Source organism: Delphinapterus leucas, chromosome 3, assembly GCF_059928025.1.
Source record: "Delphinapterus leucas isolate spDelLeu-1000000601 "Yukka" chromosome 3, BTC_Dleu_Yukka2, whole genome shotgun sequence".
NCBI lineage: Eukaryota > Metazoa > Chordata > Mammalia > Artiodactyla > Monodontidae > Delphinapterus > Delphinapterus leucas.
The window spans coordinates 131901065-131923919 of NC_143131.1; the positions used below are offsets into that span (position 1 = coordinate 131901065).

The window sequence follows — 22855 nt, forward strand, 5'->3', positions numbered from 1 at the left end:
CAGAAGACTACGGATGGGCCAAGGAAGTGTATTTCTGTACCTCTGGAGTGTTTTGCAGTGGCTAATACCAAACAGTCCTGATGAAGCTCCTCTTTGGATCTGTGGTCCAGACTTGTACTCAGTGGAAGCATGGAACGAGCTTTTCGCTTCTTGATTAAGGCTTCTGAAATGTAATAAAAGTACAGACTGTCTGAAGAAGAGTTGATCAAAAACACAAAACTGAATGCATGCCCATTGAATATGTAACCTACTGGAGGGATACTGCTGGGCAGAGAAAGTTCCCACTCTTATAAGGAAGCTTTCAAATTAAATTAGCTGGGGGCAATGTTCACAACACACACAAACGTGTCCCTGTGAAAACTTGTGAAGCAACATCAACAACTGCAAAATGACAGTTCCTCAAGTACTAAAAAAATGACCCCAAATCGAAACAATCAAAACACTTACAAATATTTAAAATCTAAAACAAAACGAAAAACTGAAAACTTTTGAGTTTTCAGTTGCATGCAATTTTTGAGGATACTTTAACAAAATATTTTATTTATTGTAATAGCCAAATAAATAAATTTTTTATTCTTTTGTTAAAAAATTTTTGGCTGCGTTGGGTCTTCATTGCTGCACACAGGCTTTCTCTAGTTGTGGTGAGAGGGGGCTACTCTTTGTTGTAGTGTGTGGGCTTCTCATTGCGGCAGCTTCTCTTGTTGCAGAGCATGAGCTCTAGGAGCGCAGGCTTCAGTAGTTACAGCATGCAGGCTCACTAGTTGTGGCTCGTGGGCTCTAGAGTGCAGGCTCAGTAGTTGTGGTGCACGGACTTAGTTGCTCCACAGCATATGGGATCTTCCTGGACCAGGGATTGAACCCGTGTCCCCTGCATTGGCAGGCGGATTCTTAACCACTGCACCACTAGGGAAGTCCCCCCCAAATATTTTAATTATTAAATACCAACCTGACTTTTCTTTAGGTGCCTCCTTTTTCAGTAAAGTGACTTTGTTATTAATGGTGACTTTTGACTTTTCAAAGCCTAAGGATGCTGGAGTGCAGATAACTGGTTCTTTAGAGACTACATCATGGGGAAAAAGAAAAAAAATGTGGATAAGAACAATGTAGAATCTAGTTCTTTTTAAAAATTCAGAGTATACCAGTCTTAATGGTGTGATTTTATCTATTACCCCAAATATAAGATGAAATATTTCAGATAGGAAGCATGGGTAGTCTCCCTTTCCCCATCTCACAAACTGCCTTCCAAGAATCTGTAGGTTTATTGCTTAGAACTCTTGACTAATTGATCTAAGGAAAAGTTATAAACGTTCTAGCCTCCACAGCTTTATAACATAGGTCTAGGAGTTCCCAAACTTGGCTTGGGTGACAAAGTACTAATTGCATATTTAATTCCACAAACAAGGAACAACTTTACCAATAGAAATTTAAAGTGTATGGGATACAGAGTCACAATCCCGAGTGTACACACCATGAACTCAAAAAACCCCACAAAAAACAAAAAACCCAAACTAAGTTGTTGATCTACAGGGGTAAAAGAACATTTTATGATAAAGAAGTATTCTGATGAATCTAAAAAATAAATCCATTAAACTTTTTAGATCGTTATTTACCCAAACCGTGGGTCCCAGTGGCCATCCCTTGGGATGGAGAGGGTCAGGGAGGACTCTGTACCATATATTTTGGCCATTTAAAATTCTGTCACATCAAAATATTCTGCTGTAGAGTTAAACATGAGTCAGTCCTATTTATATTGTTTGCCTGCAAGTTCCCAGAGTGGTGAGTTTCTAGGTCAGATATTTGTAAGGGACAATGGTTTCTTTCAGTAAACATGGCTGATGACATCATATTGTTAAAACTTTCCCCATGTAAGTTTCTATGTATACATTGCCCTAGTTTCACTTTGTCCCACAGTCTTACCCTGCTCAAGTTGATAAGAAGTTTTCTCTATAGAACTTCACTATTTCCATCCCAGTCACCCATTAGATCCCCTTAATACTTCAAAGGTAGACCTGGCTTAGTTTCCTGTTCATGACTACTAAGTCCTAGAGAGTTAGTGAAACACAGGATTTGGCCACATACCTGCCGAGGTGACACCACAGGGTAGCTCTGGCTCCCGGGCTTCCTCCTCAGTCTCCTGGTCTGACACTCCATTCTCAACAGGGCCCGAGCTCTCCTTAACACTCTCTTCTTCATTCCCGTCACACAATTCCTGCTTTACAGGCACTCTCAAGATGGGCTTTTTCTTCTTTTTGGGCTTTGGCTTAGGTTGAGAGAGCCTTTTTTTCTCTAATTCAATATTTTTCTTGCCTATAGAAATCACAGTTCAGAAAAGGATAGATTAAAGTATATATTCTTGGTTAAAAGCACTCTAGGAGATAATCTCCAAAACCTTATTACTCTTGTTTTTGATAACATTCTTGCCCTTTCCCTTCCTTCCCAATGAATTCTTAGTTATATTATCAAAATGTTAACCAAACCAAACCCTTTTGGGATTTCATTAAATCATAAACACAATGCCCTATTTACCCCTGAATACTTGAGTGTATATCCTACAAACAAGGATATTCTCCTACATCATCAGAGCACAACCATTAAAATCAGGAAATTAACGATGATACATTACTCCTGTCTACTCCCACCTCACTTAAGTTCTGCCAGTTGTACCAAGAATGTCCTTTATAGCAAAAAGAATCAATCCAGGACTACATGTTGCACTGGCTTGTTATGTCTGTACTTTCTTTCAGCCTGAACAGGCTCAGATTTTATTTTGACTTTCATGACTGGAAACTCACGAAGATTACAGGATAGTTATTTTGTCAGATTTCCTTCAAATTGGGTCTGCCTTATGTTTTTCACGATTAGATTTAGGTTATGCATTTCATTGCCCCAGGCAATCACTGATTTGCTGTCACTGTAGTTTAGTTTTTGTCTGTTTTACAAATTCTTATGATTTATAACTACATTTCTTTTTTTTTTTTAATTTATTTTATTTATTTATTTTTGGCTGCATTGGATCTTTGTTGCTGTGCACGGGCTTTCTCTAGTTGCGGTGAGCAGGGGCTACTCTTTGTTGCGGTGCACGGGCTCTTCATTGCAGTGGCTTCTCTTGTTGCGGAGCACGGGCTCTAGGTGCATGGAGTTCAGTAGTTGTGGCATGTGGGCTCAGAAGTTGTGGCTCGCAGGCTCTAGAGCACAGGCTCAGTAGTTGTGGCATATGGGCTTAGTTGCTCCGCGGCATGTGGGATCTTCCTGGACCAGGGCTCGAACCCGTGGCCCCTGCATTGGCAGGTGGATTCTTAACCACTGCGCCGCCAGGGAGGCCCTATAACTACATTTCATACTCTGTATTAGCTATACAGTATTTAGTCTTTGTGCCCGGCTTCTTTTGCTAGGCATAATCCTTTTTGAGACTCATCCATTTTGTTGTGTTTAAAAGTAGTTACTTTTTATTGCAGAGTAGAATTCCACTACAGGATATACCATAGTTTATTCACCAGCTGATGTACATTTGGGTTGTTGTTTCCGGTTTGTGGCAATTATAGATAAAGCTATAAGCATTCTTTTATAGGTCTTTATATGGATGTATCATTTCATTTCTTCGGGTATATTTCTAGTTGTTTATATACTCTGTCTAGTTTTCTAGCTATTTCTGGTGAGTGGGCAAATCTGGTACCAGTTATTCTTTTATAGCCAGAAATGGAATTCTGTTAATTATTTCAAGTTCAGATTGTCCCAGATTTGGGTAGCCAGCCCCTTCAAGCTGGCTTCTTTGTCCTTTTGATGCTCTCTATTCTTTGAGCACTTCCTTCCTTTGTGGCATATGATGTTGCAGGCTCATCTTGTATTTTTCCTGTCCTAACCTGGAATTAGCCATTTCTCCAGAAGCCCTGGTCGGTCCCTTTTAATGGAGAATGATGATATTTAGAAAACAAGATCCGGGTGCTAGGTATACTTGTTACTATTTGGGTGTTGTCCTCAGGCCCCTCATGGCTGCTATCCTTGCTTGGGCTTCCAACCCTACCATCCTGTTGCTGCCGCCCTGCACGAATGTCTTCCTTGCTTGACTCCAGTCAACTCACTTACTGAGGAAAGGAGAAAGGGAATTAGGCAAGCCTTTATGGGCTCCAGGTTTTGACTGACCTTGAGGAGGTCGGGAATGTTCTTGCATGGAAGTGAGCCATTTGTACACACAGAAGTCATCTGCCCCTGAGTAGATGCAGTCTGGATCCAACGGAGACCATGCGATGCAAAGCAGTCGACCTCGATGTCCTCGGAAATTGCATAGAGGCTCTTCCTGGAGAGTATCCCACACCTAAAACCAAAAGTCACACAAGAGAATAATTTCTCGTTATTCTATTGTTTTTTGGGGGGGTATACATTTTAGAAAAAATTTTAAAAATCTGTGTACTCTTATTTCCTCTTGTGATTTGTACTTTTAGGAGTTCAGTTTCAGAAAGTGCTATTTCCTGTGGGAGATTTATGTATTCTGGGATATAGAGGCATTCCCATGTGGATGATTTTGAGTAAGCTTTAATGGTGCCCTATGGATTTCACTGTCCTCAACCAGTATCATATGTTATTTTTGGGCTGGGGATTCAGGTACCATGAAGAGAATTCTAATTCAGAGCCCACACCTGCACATGTGATGGATGCTTAGGGTTCTAACTTCTCACAGGTGATTCTTCTGTCTGTGGGAAAATGATCAATTTCCTTGCTGTTTCTTGAATTACTCCAGTCTGCACTGCACAAAGGGTAGCCCATCATGGCTCTCAGCTCTGTGCAGATAGCTCATTTACCACTCATTACTGAGACAGACATCCATCACAGATGATAGATCCTAAGGTCTCTTCTGGTTCTGATATCCGAAACTCACCCCATACCTCTTGTTTGGCATCTCATCTTTATTTTTGAGAGCTTGGAGGTCTGAGTTACCAATTTATTATTAGAAATATTTTTTCATTACTTATAGTCAACATTCTGTGATAGAACAGAATGGGAGGAGTACTTTTCACATCAACTTTAGCCCATTAAACTGACAGTAGGTCAGAATGAAATCTTTAAAAACATCGGAATTTAGCTAGTTCCTATTAGTAGTTCCCCTTTCATCTAAGTAAAATACACCCCAAACTTAGCCTGCCAAGGGCCCAGATATATTTAATAAACTAAAATGCCCTCTAGAGCTCAGAAAAGTCCCTTTCTATAGAAGATAATGGTGAGGGAAGGAGTCTGTACAAAACTGGGGGAAAGGAGGAAAGAGTTTGAGTACCCAGTGAAGAACCCACTGAATCAAGGACGCAATAGTACCTGAGCTGTACCATCATAGGAAGCAGATATCAGCCTTCCGTCATGATGTGGGCTCCATGCCAGACTGGTAATCTTGGCTGTGTGCCCTGAGAGGGTCCGGTAGGGCTCTGTAATGGTCACTGGAGATTCAGGATTGCTCTCTATAAGACAAGGGGATGATGTCATTTCTACCAGCAACAACAACGGAAAGACATAAAGGAGGGTATTAACATGGCAAGAGTCAAGATTTTGCCACGTGCTTTCTGTGTGATTTTCAATATTGTTTCTACGTGGGCAGTGTTGTTTAGTAATTAAGTGTGTAGGCATATCCACAGTGCCTGGCACATGGGCTTACTGCAAGAAGTATTAGCTATCATTCTTTCTTTCTAGAAGCCATCAAAATGAAAATAATACATTTTGGATGTGATACCAAGAACATATCATGTATATGGCACTCTAGCTAAAAATGTGTGACCTGAATCTAGTCATGAGAAAATAGGAGACCAAACTAAATTGAGGGGACATCTACAAAATAACAGGCTGGCATTCTTCAAAAAAATCAACATGAGGGACTTCCCTGGTGGTCCCGTAGTTAAGACTCCACACTTCCAATGCAGGGGGCATGGGTTCGATCCCTGGTTGGGGAACAAGGATCTCACAGGCCGCGTGGTGCGGCAAAAAAAAAAAAGGCTGACAGACTGTTCTAGATATAAAGGACAATATTGGATCAATTGACAACACTAGAATAAGCATGGCAGATCAAACTATTGTATTAAATGAAGTTTATAATGGAATTATGGTTATGTAAGGGAATAGCCTTATTCTTACAAAATACACAAATGTTAAGGGATATGGGGCATGACACATGCAACACAAACAGTTTGGAAAAATACATACATACACACACACACAGAACAAATCAAATATTACAAAATATAAGTTGTTGAATCTGTGAAAGGGTATATGGGAGTCCTTTGTACTATTCTTGCAACTTTCCTCTAAGTCTCAATTATTTAAATATAAGAAGGTAAAAATAAAATGAAATGGATTCTGGCCATTTTTTTCCTTTTTCTATTATTCAGTAGATATGAAATAAAAAACAAACTAGGGTGACAGTATTACAGTAGAAAAAGATCTGCACTGCTCTTAAGTATTAACTTAATGCTCTTCAATAAGTGATGCTGAGAAAACTGGACAGCTACCTGTAAAAGAATGAAATTACAACATTTTCTCATACCGTATACAAAAATAAACTCAAAATGGATTAAAGACCTAAATGTAAGACCTGAAATCTTAGAACTCCTAGAAGAGAACTCTTCGACATAAATCATAGCAGTATTGTTTTTGGCTCAGTCTCCTAAGGCAAAAGGAACAAAAGCAAAAATAAACAAATGGAACCTAATTAAACTTAAAAGCTTTTGCACAGCAAAGGAAACCATGGACAAAACGAAAAGACAACCTACTGAATGTGAGAAAATATTTGCAAATGACTGATAAGGGATTATTTCCAAAATACCTAAACAGCTCATAGATCTCAGTGTCAAAAAAACAACCCAATTAAAAAATGGGCAGAACACCGGAATAGACATTTTTCCAAAGAAGATATGGCCAATAGGCACATGAAAAGATGCTCAGCATTGCTAATCATCAGAGAAATGCAAATCAAAACCACAGTCACATCATTTCAAACCTGTCAGAATGGCTATCATCAAAAAGAACACAAATAGGGACTTTCCTGGTGGCACAGTGGTTAAGAATCCGCCTGCCAATGCAGAGGACACGGGTTCGAGCCCTGGTCCGGGAAGATCCCACATGCCGCAGAGTGACTAAGGCTGTGTGCCACAACTACTGAGCCTGTGCTCTAGAGCCTGTGAGCCACAACTACTGAGCCCGTGTGCCACAACTACTGAAGCACACGCGCCTAGAGCCCGTGCTCTGCAACAGAGAAGCCACTGCAATAAGAAGCCCATGCACTGCAACGAAGAGTAGCCCCTACTTGCTGCAACTAGAGAAAGCCCGTGTGCAGCAACGAAGACCCAATGCAGCCAAAGAAAAAAAAAAACAAAAAGCACAAAACAAAACACAAACACAAATAACAGATGTTGGTGAGAATGTGGAGAAAAGAGAACTCTGGTACATTATTATTATTATTTTTCTCTCTCTTTTTTTTTTTCCTCGTACATTATTGGTGGGAATGTAACTGGTGCAGCCACTATGGAGGTGGCTTAGAAAACTAAAAATAGAAGTACCATATGACCCAGCAATTCCACTCCTGGGCATATATCCCAAAAAAAATGAAAACACTAATTCTAAAAGATACATGTACTCCAATGTTCATAGCAACATTATTTACAACTGCCAAAATATGGAAGCAACCTAAATGTCCATCAACAGATGAATGGATAAAGATGTGGTATATATGTACAATGGAATATTACTCAGTCATAAGGAAGAAGGAAGTTCTGCTGTTTGCAACAAAAGAGACCTAGAGGGTATTATGCTAAGTGAAATAAGTCAGACTGAGAAAGACCAATACTGTATGTTTTCACTTATATATGGAATCTAAAAAATAAAATGAATAAATGTAACAAAACAGAAACAGACTCACAGATATAGAGAGCAAACTAGTGGTTATCAGTGGGGAGAGGGCAGAGGGGAGGGGCAAGATGGGAGTGTGGGATTAAGAGGTACAAAGCTGTATATAAAATAAATAAGCAATAAGGATATATTGTATAGCACAGGGAAAGATAGCCATTATTTTATAATAACTTTATTATTTATTTATTATTATTATTTTTTGCGCTACGTGGGCCTCTCACTGCTGTGGCCTCTCCCGTTGCGGAGCACAGGCTCCGGACACGCAGGCTCAGCGGCCATGGCTCACGGGCCCAGCCGCTCCGTGGCATGTGGGATCTTCCTGGACCGGGGCACGAACCTGTGTCCCCTACATCGGCAGGCGGACTCTCAACCACTGCGCCACCAGGGAAGCCCATATAATGACTTTAAATGGATATAATCTATAAAAATACTGAATCGCTATGTTGTCTACCTGAAACTAATACGATATTGTAAATCAACAACTATACTTCAGTTTAAAAAAATTAAGTTTATGTCCTTTGCCAAAGTAGATATTTAATTTGGAATCAGAGGACTAGGATAAGCTTTCTAACATATCATGCTTATTAGTTACAAACTGTCTGCTATTATTAGAAAAATCTATGTACACTATTAGTTTTCCTATATTCCTTTTAACTTGAGAGAGTCACTGCTAGAATAAAAATTGTTTTGTTATTACAAATAAAGATTCTCAGGAAATTACTGGAAATTAGTTCTAGAGAAATTTAAAATGTCAACTTGAAATTTTCACTATGGTTGACAGCACATACTCTCCAGCACTTTGGAAACAGATTAGTGTCACATTATAATTTCTTCATATTAGAAAAAAAAGTAATTACATCTCCTTCACATTAAAAGAACAGGCGCCTCTGACCACTTATTATGGTTCTTCTGGGTGCTGAAGAAATTCAGAGAAGTTTAAGATTCATTAAGGAATACATCATATGAAAATATGAAAAAGATCAACGTGCCAGGCAGGGACTAGTAGTTACTAGAACACATGCAGACTCTGCAATTAGACAATTTGAGTTTGAGTTTGAATCTAGGCTCTATCATATACTAGCTGTGGGACTTATGGAAGTGAGCTAACGTCTCTGAACCTCAATTTAATCAGGAAAATGAAGATAACAAAACCTACCTCCCAGGACTGTGAGAATTAGATGCAGTCACACATGGAAACACTGAGGGAAGGGGATATAAACTGGCAAAATCTTTTTGGAGAGCGACAATTTCACACAAGATGAAAAGTCATATCCCTACCCCTGGCCTGGAATAACTATAGCAATAACTATACTTCAGAAAATCTGGAAAAAACATGCAGCAAACTAATAACACTGGTTTTTACTGAGGGATGGGATTAGGGAATTTTGTCATGTTTGAAACTTTTGTTGTATTTTAAATAAGGTGAATATACTACTTTTGAAAGCAGAAAAATTATAAAAGTAGTATTTACTTTAATACCGAAAAGAAAGGAAAAAGGCACAGAAATTGGAACAAGAAGTAGCGGAACACATATACCACCCCCAATATGGAAAGAAACCAAAGTTACCTATGACGGTCTGCAGGTTGTGCACATAAATGACTGCATTGTTGGACCCAGAGGCCATCAGATAGCTCAGCTCTGGCTGGCTGCCATACTCATGATGCCAGCTAATAGTATTCACAAGCTTGTGATGCTGCTGGATGGTGCAGATCAGTTTCAAGTTAGGAACCTTGAATATTTCTATTGATCTGGAATAAGAAACACACCAAGACAAGAAAGATGGATGCTCAAATTACAGTCCAATGCAAACAGGTATCTCCCTCATCCCATCAGTCAAAGAAAGGTGAAATGGAATAGGATAACCCTATATAAACTGCAGAGGTTACTCTCTCACAAAGAACCAGACACAAAAACTAGTTCTTTCAAACAGTTTTCACAAATCTCAACAATCTCTGGAAAGTTGTGTTTATCAGGCTCTTATAATAAATGGTGCAAGGGAGAAGCTAAAAGAAGAATTAATAAACAAATGGCTGAAATAGGACTATGTTACTATGATCAACATTGGAAAGGGGAAAAAAAAAAACCCCAAAAAAACAAAAAGAAAAAGATGTTGGAAAGGGCATGGTGAGGCCTAAAAAGCATTTCTGCCTAGGTTTACTATAAAAAAAATGAAGGGAGATTTAGGCAGTTTAATTCTGGAGATGAGGATTCTGTGAAGCACACAACAGCCAAAACACAGAGTAGGCAAACATTCTCTTTGGGCTGAAAATATTTAACTTATTTTGCAGTTCTCAAAAATGCAGAGAGCTGAGTCATTTAAGGATATCAGGGATAAGTCATAATATCAAATACAACTAGGTTTTCCCAACTAACATTACAGATGGCATTAGCTTGTGATCAAATGTATGCGCAATTACAAAGTTTTTTTTATAAAGAAACAAACACATACCCATCTTCATTGCCAAGAGCCATGATTTTGCCATCTGCTTTCCAGCTGATCTCTGTGTGTACAGGCAATTTGTACTAGAAAGCAAAACAAACCAATCTTGACTGAAAACATTGTTCTTCTTACAAATCAGTGATGACGGTGTGGGGAAAAAAAAGAAAATCCCTAGTTTAAAAATGTTCTAATTGTACAACAGCCATTCTTATAAATAATCTACATAATTCGCCAAAGAGGTACTAAGAGCAAGTATTTGAAATACGATTTCCTAAATGGGATAAAAAAGAGAGGCCAGTAAATAATACATGTCTGCAGTGTCTAACCTTGTGAAATGAACTTAATTAAAATGATTTTTATCCCACAATAAGACACGAAACATATCCATTGGCTTTGATAACATGGGGGTCGTCACCTTTTTAATAGAAGTCATACACACTACGCTTTTTTCTTCCTATCTCTTCTGTTTCTTTTCCAGAATCTTTTTTGTTTCCTAACTTTTTTTTGATGTTCCCCAAAGCTGCCTGGGCCCTCTTCTTTTCTTACTTGTCTCTTTAGATCACCTCATACATACCTGCAGCTTCTTTAGCTACCATTCATGTGAAGAGACTCCAAATTTCTATTTCCAGCCCAAACTCCTTATATGAGCCTCTGATCCATACATTTAACTGTCACAAAACTAAAAATTTGTTAAGAATAGGAATTTTGTCTTTTATTCATTGTTGAATGTTAATGTTCAGATGACATTTAAGACATGAAGGAATACAGTCAACAAAAATAATTCAATTTATGATTAAATGTTATTTTTATGCTAGCCATACAAAATAATGAGCAACAGTAAAAAATGCTCGTTTGAAAGAGTAAGGAAATCTCAACATTTATGGTTTCATTTAAAAAGACAGTTCTGGCATACAGATACACTGATAGGATGGTAAGGAAAATGTGGCTAAATGTGGAAATCTCAGTCAAGGATATAAGGAAATTATTTGTATTATTTTTGCAACTTTTGTATAAATCTGTAATTATTTCACTAAAAAAATTAAAAACAAAATGACAATTCTGTCTTGAGCAAAATACCTTATATCTGCACTTGAATACCATATTAAAAAATTATTTTTACGAACACCTCACTCTGGAGAAAGTGGCTGGCGTGAAAAGGCTGCTTTATATTCAAGATTGGAAAGTTTATAATAAATCACCATTGCAATTGAAAGAAGCTTGAAATCTGCCTGAGCATAATGGATACCTCTTATAATGGCATTTATCATGCAAGATGAGAAGCCAAGAAGATGGAGAGATCATGAGAAGACTTTAGACCACAAGAACTCACTTTGATTGAATTGGTGTCCCTGATGAGTTTGTTGATGTCAAAGGCCTCTCCACTAAGCTTCCAGGGGTTGTGTTGTAAGACAATCCCTTCCCCTCCACAGCTGTATAAAGTGAGGGAAGGTCTGTCCCCTTCTCCTCCTATATGAGATAAGGAAAGAAAGCGTATCCGTTTTGTACTTCACCAGCTTAACTATTTGTTGCTATAGTATGACCATATCATACTATGAGATGTTTTAAAAGAATTACATTAATTTATTGGAATAAAGTCACTGTTCTTTGCCTCTGAACACAGTTGTTGGGGGCAGAAATAAACGGTATACTAATTCTACATTAATATTTATAATACAACATATTTGCTTTAAACATTCTTCTGCCACTCAAAATAGTAGGGGTGCCAAAGCTGGGATCAGAAAACATGTTTTCAAAGTTTTGGGGAATTTACCTTCTCTTACCGACAAGTACTCTTTGGGCATTTAAATATATGGAGCTGCAGGACTTGCTATGACTAACTAAGAAGCTGTACTCAAAGCAATGATTTCTTTGGTGTTACAGCAATCATCCTGTTGATTTTTAAGAAGCAGACAGTGGTTCTGGTGGGTTTCTGTAAGGGCAAGTTTTATTTTCACCACTGCTAGAACTATGCTTGGCACAAATCAAGGATCAACATTTGTTGAATGAATCAATGAATGAACTACCACTGCAATGCTGCTTGAGTTCTGATGATTTACACTGTAAACGTTTACATTATTATGGAAATTTACAGATGTCCCATTATATATGGTGAAGAAAAGATTACCAAAGACTTTTGCTGAACACATTCATTTTTAAAATTCTGCAAGACCTACCACTGTAGGCATACGAGAGAAATATAATGCTGAGGGGTTAGAAAAGGAAAAGGGTCAGAATACATCAAAGGCAACAAGAGATCATTTGAGAAATTGTAAGTTTGCTTTAACTGTAGGTGAAAACAGATGATCATTAACATTATAATTCTTTTTTTAAATTTATTTTTTAAATAAATTGCTTATCTTTATTCATTTATTTTTTTTGGCCACACTGCATGGCCTGTGGTATCTTAGTTCTCGGACCAGGGATTTAACCTGGGCCCTTGGCAGTAAGAGCACGGAGTCCTAACCACTGGACTGCCAGGGAATTCCCAACATTATCATTCTGATAAAATTAAAAGGTGATAGCAAATTTTAGTGAAAATCATTAGACTAGGTATCAGGACCAAGCATGAGATAACTATATTCACAATGAAAAAATTCAGCTCAAAGAGATCAAATATGCTTTAGTTTGGAGTTTGGAGAGGCTTATTCTGGGTGAATGCTTTCTAATTTATCACCTGTTACAAATGCCCTCATGGACCCCTGGGGACATTGCAGCTTGCTTAAGTAACCACTGCATTAGAATATTTATGACTCTTTCCAGGTTGCACATCCTAGGATTAAGTTGAAAGAAAGAGAATACTCTCACGTTTGTTACAGAATGACTCACACTTACCGGGTGCCATGGAGGGTACCGGTGGCCCCCAGGCTAATGAGTATACAGTCTTCTTGTGATATGTGCTAGAAATCTGTGGAGGCCTGGGGGGAAGGGGGATTACAAACAGAAAGACTTAAAACAAAAAGATATAGTGGAAAACAGACCATCTTTTTCAAAAAGTTACCTGTTATATAAACTTAGTTGCTGATATTAAAGAAAAATAATTTAACAGTACCTTTCTCCAAATAACTGACTGTAAACAAGCAAACACTTAAATAATATACCATGTAATGATAGCTACTAACAAAATAATTAAGTCCCGAACATACTTCACCCAGTAAAAGAATGCTATTAACCTCTCCAACTGGCCAGCTTGGGATCATTCTCCCCATCTCTGTCAAATACTCTAATATTACTGTAGTTATATACCAGTGTAAAGGCTATCACAACTAGAGAAAAACAGGACAAGACAGAAAATGCAAACTGTTAAGCCCAGAACTAAGGTTACTGCTAAGCATATATTATCACCAAGCAGATGTATCCACCTTATATTCAAGTAAAAGACTGGAAGTCATTTTTGGCTTACCCTGTCGTTAACATCACATTCTTTTTTTTTTTTTTTTTTTTTTGCGGTATGCGGGCCTCTCACTGTTGTGGCCTCTCCCATTGTGGAGCACAGGCTCCGGACGCGCAGGCTCAGCGGCCATGGCTCACGGGCCTAGCCGCTCCGCGGCATGTGGGATCTTTCCGGACTGGGGCACGAACCCGTGTCCCCTGCATCGGCAGGCGGACTCCCAACCACTCTGCCACCAGGGAAGCCCTATTTTACAGTTTTTAAAGGTTACTTTCCATTTAATTATTACAAAATACTGGCGCTATTCCCCATGTTGTACAGTACATCCTTGAGCCTCTCTTACACCCAATAGTTTGTACCTCCCACTCCCCCACCCCTATAGTCCACCCCACCCCAACCACTAGTTTGTTCTCCGTATCTGTGAGTCTGCTTCTTTTTTGTTATATTCACTAGTTTGTTGTATTTTTTAGATTCCACATGTAAGTGATGGCATACAGTATTTGTCTTCCTCTGTCTGACTTATTTCACTTCACATAATACCCTCCACATCCATCCAAGTTGCTTCAAATGGCAAAATTTCATTATTTTTTATGGCTGAGTAGTTATTCCATTGTGTGTGTGTGTGTGTGTGTGTGTGTGTGTATACACACAACTTTTTTCTCCTTTCATCTGTTGATAGACACTTAGGTTGCTTCCATATCTAGGCAGTTGTAAATAATGCTGCTATGAACACAGGGGTGCATGTATCTTTTCGAATTAGTGTTTTTGTGTTTTTTGGATATACCCAGGAGTGGAATTGCTGGATCATATGGTAGTTCTTTTTGAGTTTTTGATTTTTTTTTTTTTTTTTTTTTTAAAGAAACGTTGCTCTTCAGGGTATTTTTGAAGGTTGCTGTGGTGACTAATGATATGTGATGTGTCAGGACAGGGCAGTGCGGTTATTACCTTTAACATATACTGTATTCTTTGTATGATTTTAGAATTCCAGGATTCTAGAACCTATGACTGAACTAACTTAGCTGTTGACTTCTTTCCATGTATCTGACACATTTATCATTATCACTCTAGACAATGAACCAATTTTTCTTTGGCTGAAAGAAGTAGAATAAGCATTTCTGGCTGAATACTAAAAATGTATCTACAGCAACATCCTTCCTCCTACTACATACCTTTGCTGGTATCAGTTTAGATATTCAGCTTATAATAACCAAACGATAGTAATTCACCAGAATTAGTCAGCAGTTTTGTGATGACACAAACCTACTTAAATTGATATATAGTTTTATTTTATTAAATACTTCTTTGAAATAGTGTAGCCTTTTTAAAAAAAAGCTAGATATGAAGAAAAATAGTTATTGCGTATTCAGTTATACATAAGTACCTAAAAAACTGGCATATAAAAAGGTTAGCTGCACAGTATAATGAATGATTCTCACTTAGATGCAAATGATCTTTAGGCAAACTTTTTCTGTAAAGGGCCAGATAGTCAGTGCTTCAGGCTTTGTGAAACATGCAATTTCTGTCACAACTCGTTTATTCTATGTGGTAGCATGAAAGCAGCCTCAGACAAGAGGTAAAAAAAATGAGTGTGGGGCTTCCCAGGTGGCGCAGTGGTTAAGAATCCTCCTGCCAAGGCAGGGGACACGGGTTTGAGCCCTGGTCCAGGAAGATCCCACATGCCGCGGAGCAACTAAGCCCGTGCGCCGCAACTACTGAGCCTGCACTCTAGAGCCCGCGAGCCACAACTACTGAGTCTGTGTGCCACAACTACTGAAGCCTGCGTGCCTAGAGCTCGTGCTCCACAACAAGAGAAGCCACCACAATGAGAAGCCCACGCACCGCAATGAAGAGTAGCCCCCACTCGCTGCAACTAGAGAAAGCCCATGCGCAGCAACAAAGACCCAACGCGGCCAAAAAAAAGAAAGAGCGTGGCTGGGCTCTAATAAAACTTTACTTATGGACAGAGAAATCTGAATTTTATTTACTTTTCATACATTGTGAAATATTCTTTTGATTCTTTTTCATTTATTTCAAAAGATAAAACTATTCTTAACTCATGGGCCATAATTCTCTAATCCCTGGCCTAGAACAGTGCTGTCCAATAAAGTAGCCCTTAGCCAAATATGGCCCTTGAGCACTGGAAGTGTGGCTCATGCAACTAAGAACTCAATTTCTAATTTTATTTATTTTTAATTACTTTAACTATAAATAGTCACACATGGCCAGTGGCTACCAAACTGAACAGTGCAGGTCTGGAATCTAATCAAGCATCTAGAATAGCTGTGCCCAGTAGATTTATACTGTGAGCCACATCTGCAACTCAGAGCTTTCTAGTAGCCAAGTTAACAGAAGTAAAAGAAACAAGTGAAATTCAATTTTAAGAATGTATTTTATTTAGCTCAGTATATAAAAAGTATTATCTTTTAAAATATAATGAAAATAAATAATTACTGAGGCATTTTACATTCTTTTCTGGGGACTAAGCCTTTGAAATCTCGAGTATGTTTTACACTCAGCACATCTCAGTAGCCACCTGTGACTAAAGACTACTGTAATGGACAGTGCAGCTCTAGACAGTTTATAGGAAATACAGGGAATACAAGGAATATAAGAAATACAGGGAATAGTGAAATGAGTTACAAGTCACCACAAAGAATTAACAAGTCCAAAATGCAGAATATGCTACAAAACAACTTATCTGGAATCTTCAAATTGAAAAGGCAATGTTATGGAAAGAAGTGGGGGATTATTCTAGAATAAGAGACTAAAGAGACATAACAAAATACAATGTGTGATCCCTGATTGAAAAAAGTTTGAAAAACAAAACCACTTGGGAAAACGTTTTTGGCTCAAATGAGGAAATTTGTATATGCACTGGATATTAGCTCATATTATGGATATTGTTAATTTTTGTTAAGTGTAGACAAATAAAGCAAGTATGGCAAAATGTTAACAACTGGTAAATCAAGATGGAAGGTACAGAGATGTTCTTTGTTCTCGGCTTTTAACATTCTTCGATGTCTGAAAACTTTTGTAAAAAAAATGTTGAGGGAAAACAAAAGCAAATGGTTTATTTTAGTGGTTCCCACAGGTCAGATGGGCTGAACCACCATCACCTGAAAAAATTTTTTTAAATAAAATTCTGAGTTCTAAGCCTAAACTCAGAGTCAGAATCTTAAAGATGCTTCCCAGGCCTATTATGATATACATCCAGGTTTCTGAACTCAAAATTAACTCACTGACAATTTGGTCAATGGGCTAAATAGGAATCATCTATTTCTTACTTGTTGGAGTAGGTGTCATACAATCCCACTTTTCCATCATCAGTTCCAAAAGCTAAGCAGCCTTCCTTGGTTGGGTGCCAGCAGAGCTACAAAAAAATGAGGAAAGGGGCAGTGTTAAGGGAATCCTTAGGTTATACTTCAAGTGTTCAGCTGGAAAACTTTCTTGTTCTTTCTGTCTTCTAATTTTAAAAGTAACAAATTCTCATTATTTAAAAGAGAGAAACAAAGAAGTATTAAAAACAAAGTAAAAGTCACCTGTAATCTCACCATCCAAACACCCCATTGCCAATTCTGTATCTTTCTAGACATTTTTTGTGGTTGAACTTTATATATAATTGAAAAAACAAAAATAGGTTCAAACATTTAAATGATGTGCATGATACATTGTTGAGTGGGGAATAAAAGATTCCAGAACAATTCAGAAAATATGATTCTATTCATCATTAATAAAGCTTGGAAAGATACATCACAAACTGTCAACAGTGGTTCTCTGGATGATGGAAGTGGGAGAATGGAGTCAAGGGTGGGGTAGGAAACATTTTTTGCTTCCTACACTTCTGTACTGTGGTTTTCGTTTTGAACCACAAACCTTTATTGCTTTTAGATTAAATAGCCACAACAAAGATATCACTTTGAAGAAAAACAAAAAAATTATACATATTGTTTTGTAATCTGCATTCCATGTTTTGTAATTTGCATTTTTCATGAATCATTAACATTTTCCCACATCAAAGAAAGATCTACATTATCACTTTTAATAGTTTAATACTATTCCCCATGTGGTTATAATTTAATGTATCTCCTATGAATACACATCCAGGTTATTTCTAATTTCTTACTATTAGAAAACAGTGTGACTTGAACAAAACCTTAATTTTACAAACAAAGCCAAATTTCTGAATCAGGAGGTATGTAATAGGTTTGGTCAGAGAGAGTCCTTCTGCTGCTCCACTTTCAAACTGCATCGAAAATACCCTTGAAGAAGTCTGAATTCCCAATAGAGTTCATTTATATGAATAGGTATTCTCTAAAAGAGAATTAGTTATTTGAAAAAAGTTCGTGGCAAGCTCAAAGAAAGCTTCCTTACCGCTGTAACCTTGGACTTGACACCCTGCCAAAAAATTTTCACATCATAGTTGTTCTTTATGGAGAATGTATTCCATATACGGATCATGCCATCACCAGCGCCTATCGCCAAACAGCCTGTGTCTACAGGAGAGAAAGCCAGACTGTAGGCAAACCCACCAAGGGAAGGCAGGGTCCAGCAGCACTCCAGGGTGGCCATGTCCCAACATTTTACCTGAAAAGATGAAGGGTTAGGGTCTTTATAAAGAAGGTCAGAGAAACGGAAAACAATCAACACTTCAAATAGGATGGGCTCAGAATACATCAGGATAATGTAACTTAACTATTCCAGTAGGAATGAGAAAAAAATAATCAGTTATAAATTGTAGAGCTCAGAGGGATCTTTATTCCCTAAGATGCCAAGTGAATTGAGAGCCCAATAAACTAGAACCCAGGCTTCCTATTTCCCAGAGTTCAGTGGCCTTTCCACTCTACTGTATCACTGTATTACAGCATTGGTAATTTTCTCATTTGGCAGACTCAAAAAAAAAAAAGATACAGGTGCCTCAGGACAGTGGAAGAATCAGAATCGTTATCTTCAAAAGCAAAGTATTTTATCATAGCCAGTGGAAGAGGAGTGCTGAGTTTTTAATCGTCACTTGTTTAACAGTGACTTGGAAGAGAACGGTCTGTCAAACAAGCCTAGCTTATTGTAAAACAGAAAGGTGTCTCAAGTAAAGCCGATTGTCTCTTACAGAGACTGCGCCAAGAGGAGATGGCTCTGCTACCTGAACGATAGACGAGAGTATCTGAAAGCTAAGGCTTGATGATCTCGCACAGCCTTCCATGGACACATCTACTCTTCCTTGTTGTACCTGCTTTAACAAAAAGGCATCTTGGTCGTTTATCAGCTTTCCCCTACTTTTCTGCTGCTAATGTATTTAATGCCAATCAGTAACTCTGAAATTGGAACGCGGGGGCAAGGTGAGGTGTGAGAAATAATGTACGGTTTGAAAAAGCCCTCTAATCCCATGCAAGTCCTCAATCACTGCTGTACAGTGCTGAATGCAAAATAAGCTGTTCTTACATCTCTGTCCATTGATGTGGAAAGCAGCAGCTGTTTGTCATCTTCAGTTTGTAGAGGACATAAATTAAACACAATTCTTGAATGATTCTGCCCTTCTGATGAAGCACTAAAGAGGGTATATTTCCGTCTCCAAGACTGAGTGAGATCCCATAGTAGCAGTTCGCCTCTGTGAAGGAAAAACAAGTATTAGTTCTCTTTCATGAGCAATCTGAAAACAAGTGATTTTGGGCCAGAGAGTGTGGGCCCTCAGCTGCAAAATAATTTCTGTTCATTACATATTCTGAAATAGGCACAAAATAATCTCTGGAAAAACACACACAAAAACAAAAAAAAGTCACTGCCTATGGAGAGGGGAACCAAGTAGTGAAGACAGAGGTGGAGAGGGAGCTTTGGAGTTCCCTGGTGGTCTAGTCATTAGGACTTGGTGCTTTCACTGCGGCAGCCCAGGTTCAGTCCCTGGTTGGGAAACTGAGATCCCGCAAGCTGTGTGGTGTGGCCGAAATAGTAAAAAAAAAAAAAAAAAGGGAGCTTTACTATATCCTTTCATTCTTTTTGAATCATACAGTTGTACTGGACTACCTTTTGAACAGATTTTCCTAAAAGCTTTAATTATAAAATGCCACCATAATTTGCAGAGCCACAAAGGCTTTAAGACATAGTATGTCTTTTTTGGAGCAGTGGGGATAGTTGGGATGTGACTAACACTTTGGGGTATTTCTATATGCTTTGCCTGTATTACCTCATTTAAAAGCAGGGAACTTGTCTGTTAAATTCACTTACCATCTCAAGCAACTAGAAGCTGGTGCTCAATAAATTTTGATTAATGAATGGCCATAATCATCCTAAGAGAGAGGAAACACTTATATCCTCCCCTTTTTTCATGTGAAGTCACTGAAGCTCAGAAAAGTGAAGGGTCTTGCTTATGAACAGCCGGTAAGTAACAGATTGATTCTGAAATTCAGTTCCGCCTGACTTCAGAGTCCACACTTAACCACCAGGCCGTACTTATTTGATCTTTTCACAACTCTTATTAGACAGCACAGGTATTAGTTCCATGATTTTTCCATTACAAATGGCCCATTATAATATAAACCTTAGTCACTGCTTTCTCCATCTTCTGTGTCTAGAAAGAAAGGCCTAGGAATTCCTGAGGCTAGAGAAGAGAATAAAATATGTCAGAGAGCATGACCAAAAAGACTTACCCAAAACAGCTGGATACCAGCTGTGTTGGCTGACCCTTGGGCCAATGGAGTGTCAACCAAAGGCGCTCTTTAACAGTTGGGTCTATACCCCCTCCTCTTCTCTTCAGAAAGGGCAATTTCAAAGTCGTCACCACTGCAGATTAAAAGAAGGTCCATGGACAGTCAAGACAATGAAAGTACATGCATGAAGCCACCAGCAGTTCACAACACAGTTCACGTTTAAAAGTTTGTTAGTTTGGTTGCTTAGAATTCAGACCTCATGGAAATTTACGCATATAGTCTAGCACATTTTGGTCAAACAAGCTCTTACAGGCTGTCTCGGCAACTTAAACATTAAGAATATGGTGTGGGGCTTCCCTGGTGGCACAGTGGTTGAGAGTTCGCCTGCCAATGCAGGGGACGCGGGTTCGTGCCCCGGTCTGGGAAGATCCCACATGCCGCGGAGCGGCTGGGCCCGTGAGCCATGGCCGCTAAGCCTGCGCGTCCGGAGCCTGTGCTCCGCAACGGGAGAGGCCCCAACAGTGAGAGGCCCGCGTACCGCAAAAAAAAAAAAAAAAAAGAATATGGTGTATCTGGGAAAATGAGGTTCCAACTGGGATTGAGAACCCAGGTGGTAACACAACCCAAGATTCTTCAAAGTTGGAAGGACAGAGAGTAGGATTCCATCTTCTAGCTGGCAAGAAATCCGACAACGGGGACAAATTTGGCAGTTGCGGTGGTTAAGTTCTCCAATCCTGACATGCTACTGACCAGATGTTCTTAGTCCCTACTGTGCGTGAGAACTACCACTGGTGCTTCTAAAAATACATATGCCAGGGCTCTACCCCTAGAGATTCTGATTCAGCAGATTCGAGGTGGGGTGTAGGCACCTCCAGCTGATTCTGCTGCATGACCAGAATTGAATACCATCGTATTAGACATCTGTAAGTCCAGAGATTACCCTTTTGGAGGGATTCCTAGCCCGATGTTGTCCCCAGTAGGGAGTATCAGCCAAAGTGTGTCCAAGAGCAGTCCACAAACCTTAAAAAATTCTGCTTTCCAAAATTATACTACTAGGTACCACTGACTGAACCCTAACTATGTGCCAAGCACTGTGCTACTTGCTTTACGTGTACTAATTCATTTGGACAAAGATGAAAAAACTTCCATGGTTTTACATAAATTGGAGAAAGAAGACTGCTGCAAAGAGAAAAGGTAGATTTTTACTGTAAAGGTAGAATTCAGTCTGCCTGGAGTTCCTCTCAACCTATTCAATATAAACTTAAGGTAAAAGTTCTGTTCGAAGAGAAGCTTGGGAAAGCTATATGACTGAGGGTCTCTGTAATTTGGGTAAAGTGAGCTTTTACATTTAAACAGGTACTTCTATATTAGGTATACATTATTAATTCTGCATTTGTGCATTAAAAGCTCTAGCTCTAGAGATCTTTTCCATCCATTCCTTTGATCCAGGCCTTGCCAAATTCAGATATTCCCATTCTCATAATAAACATCTTGCCCTCCAGGCCAGACAGTGATCTTTCTGTGAATGCAATAGAAAACCTCATTGCCAACACCAAAGCCAGATGTTCAGAGTGCAGAGAGCTCTAGCCCAGGCTAAAACTTTCTGGATAGAAAAGTAAAGAACTGCTTTCTGACAGATGACACACACCGAGGATAACAAGAAATAATAAGCTTCTACTTCTACTGGATTGATAATAGGTTATATCACAAAGGAAATGTTAAATGTCAGTCTTACCTCGGCCTCTAGAGCAGCTCCAGATACGAATGGTCTGATCTTTGCTTCCAGTGGCTAAGTAGCAGCCTTTTTTTACTGGAGTTTGTGCTATAACTTTCCCATTGGGGATTTCAAGTTCTTCTAGGGTAGAGATGGTAATTTTGTTTTTAATTTGCATTAACATGCACTTATCAAAGAAAAATTAGTTTGCAAGGGTTCCTGAAACTTAGTTACTGTTTTCATAGATTTGATCTGTAAAATCTAGTTTTAAACATAATTCAAATTGTACTATTCTACCTAATTTGTTCTTTAGGTCTAAAGAGTACTGAACCCTCTTAAATCATCTCTACCTGAATTTTCCTCTTGATTTATGAATAAACAATCTTCACCAGGCAGGGGGCACCAGGCTATGGAGTGGATCTCATCATCGTGGCCTCGAAGCCTGTGTATAACTTCTCCTTTCTTGCTGATGTCAATTATAACCACTATGCCATCCTTGTAGCTAAAAAACGAGAGTTAGAAATATTACTGAAAAATGAAGACAGACTGTCTTTCTAGGAAACATTTTGGCTTAGGACTTATTGTGCATTTCTAAAAGTTAAGTGCATTTGGGGTGGGGGGAAGGAAAAAGAGTAAGAAATAATCTTGTTCTGTCCTTATTCCAAAGTACTTATTTCATGTTTTCCAGTTTTTAAAAAACCCTCCCCCATGCCAAACTCCTGGCATTAAGTTATACTATACACATTGCCTGTCACGAAGCTCAAACAGTGGACCATGACTGTGCCCAAGGGGA

General features: G+C 38.8%; 2 protein-coding genes across 6 annotated transcripts in view; one reads left to right on the top strand and one right to left on the bottom strand.

The window, feature by feature from the left end:
• The window catches only part of CNOT8 (CCR4-NOT transcription complex subunit 8), a 62351-nt gene extending 42851 nt beyond the window's left edge, over positions 1–19500 (top strand). Inside the window, exon 7 of one of the 2 annotated variants that reach the window (XM_022590221.3) lies at positions 4–18810. In XM_022590221.3, the coding sequence (XP_022445929.1) occupies positions 4–81 (78 nt within the window). In that variant the 3' untranslated portion in view covers positions 82–18810. The other variant, XM_022590222.3, reaches the window with a different exon arrangement.
• GEMIN5 (gem nuclear organelle associated protein 5) overlaps positions 1–22855 on the bottom strand; it is a 41533-nt gene that overhangs the window by 14012 nt on the left and 4666 nt on the right. For 2 of the 4 annotated variants that reach the window (XM_089909600.1, XM_089909599.1), the window contains exons 4-18: positions 22413–22564; positions 22084–22200; positions 20349–20481; positions 19147–19312; positions 18082–18294; positions 16995–17080; positions 13155–13237; positions 11653–11789; positions 10332–10405; positions 9449–9630; positions 5305–5444; positions 4141–4312; positions 2080–2307; positions 947–1060; positions 41–163 (exon numbers count right to left, since the gene is read on the bottom strand). In XM_089909600.1, the coding sequence (XP_089765726.1) occupies positions 41–163; positions 947–1060; positions 2080–2307; positions 4141–4312; positions 5305–5444; positions 9449–9630; positions 10332–10405; positions 11653–11789; positions 13155–13237; positions 16995–17080; positions 18082–18294; positions 19147–19312; positions 20349–20481; positions 22084–22200; positions 22413–22564 (2120 nt within the window). Of the gene's footprint in view, positions 1–40; positions 164–946; positions 1061–2079; positions 2308–4140; positions 4313–5304; positions 5445–9448; positions 9631–10331; positions 10406–11652; positions 11790–13154; positions 13238–16994; positions 17081–18081; positions 18295–19146; positions 19313–20348; positions 20482–22083; positions 22204–22412; positions 22565–22855 lie in introns of all 4 variants that reach the window. The other 2 variants (XM_022590214.3, XM_022590213.3) reach the window with 1 other exon arrangement.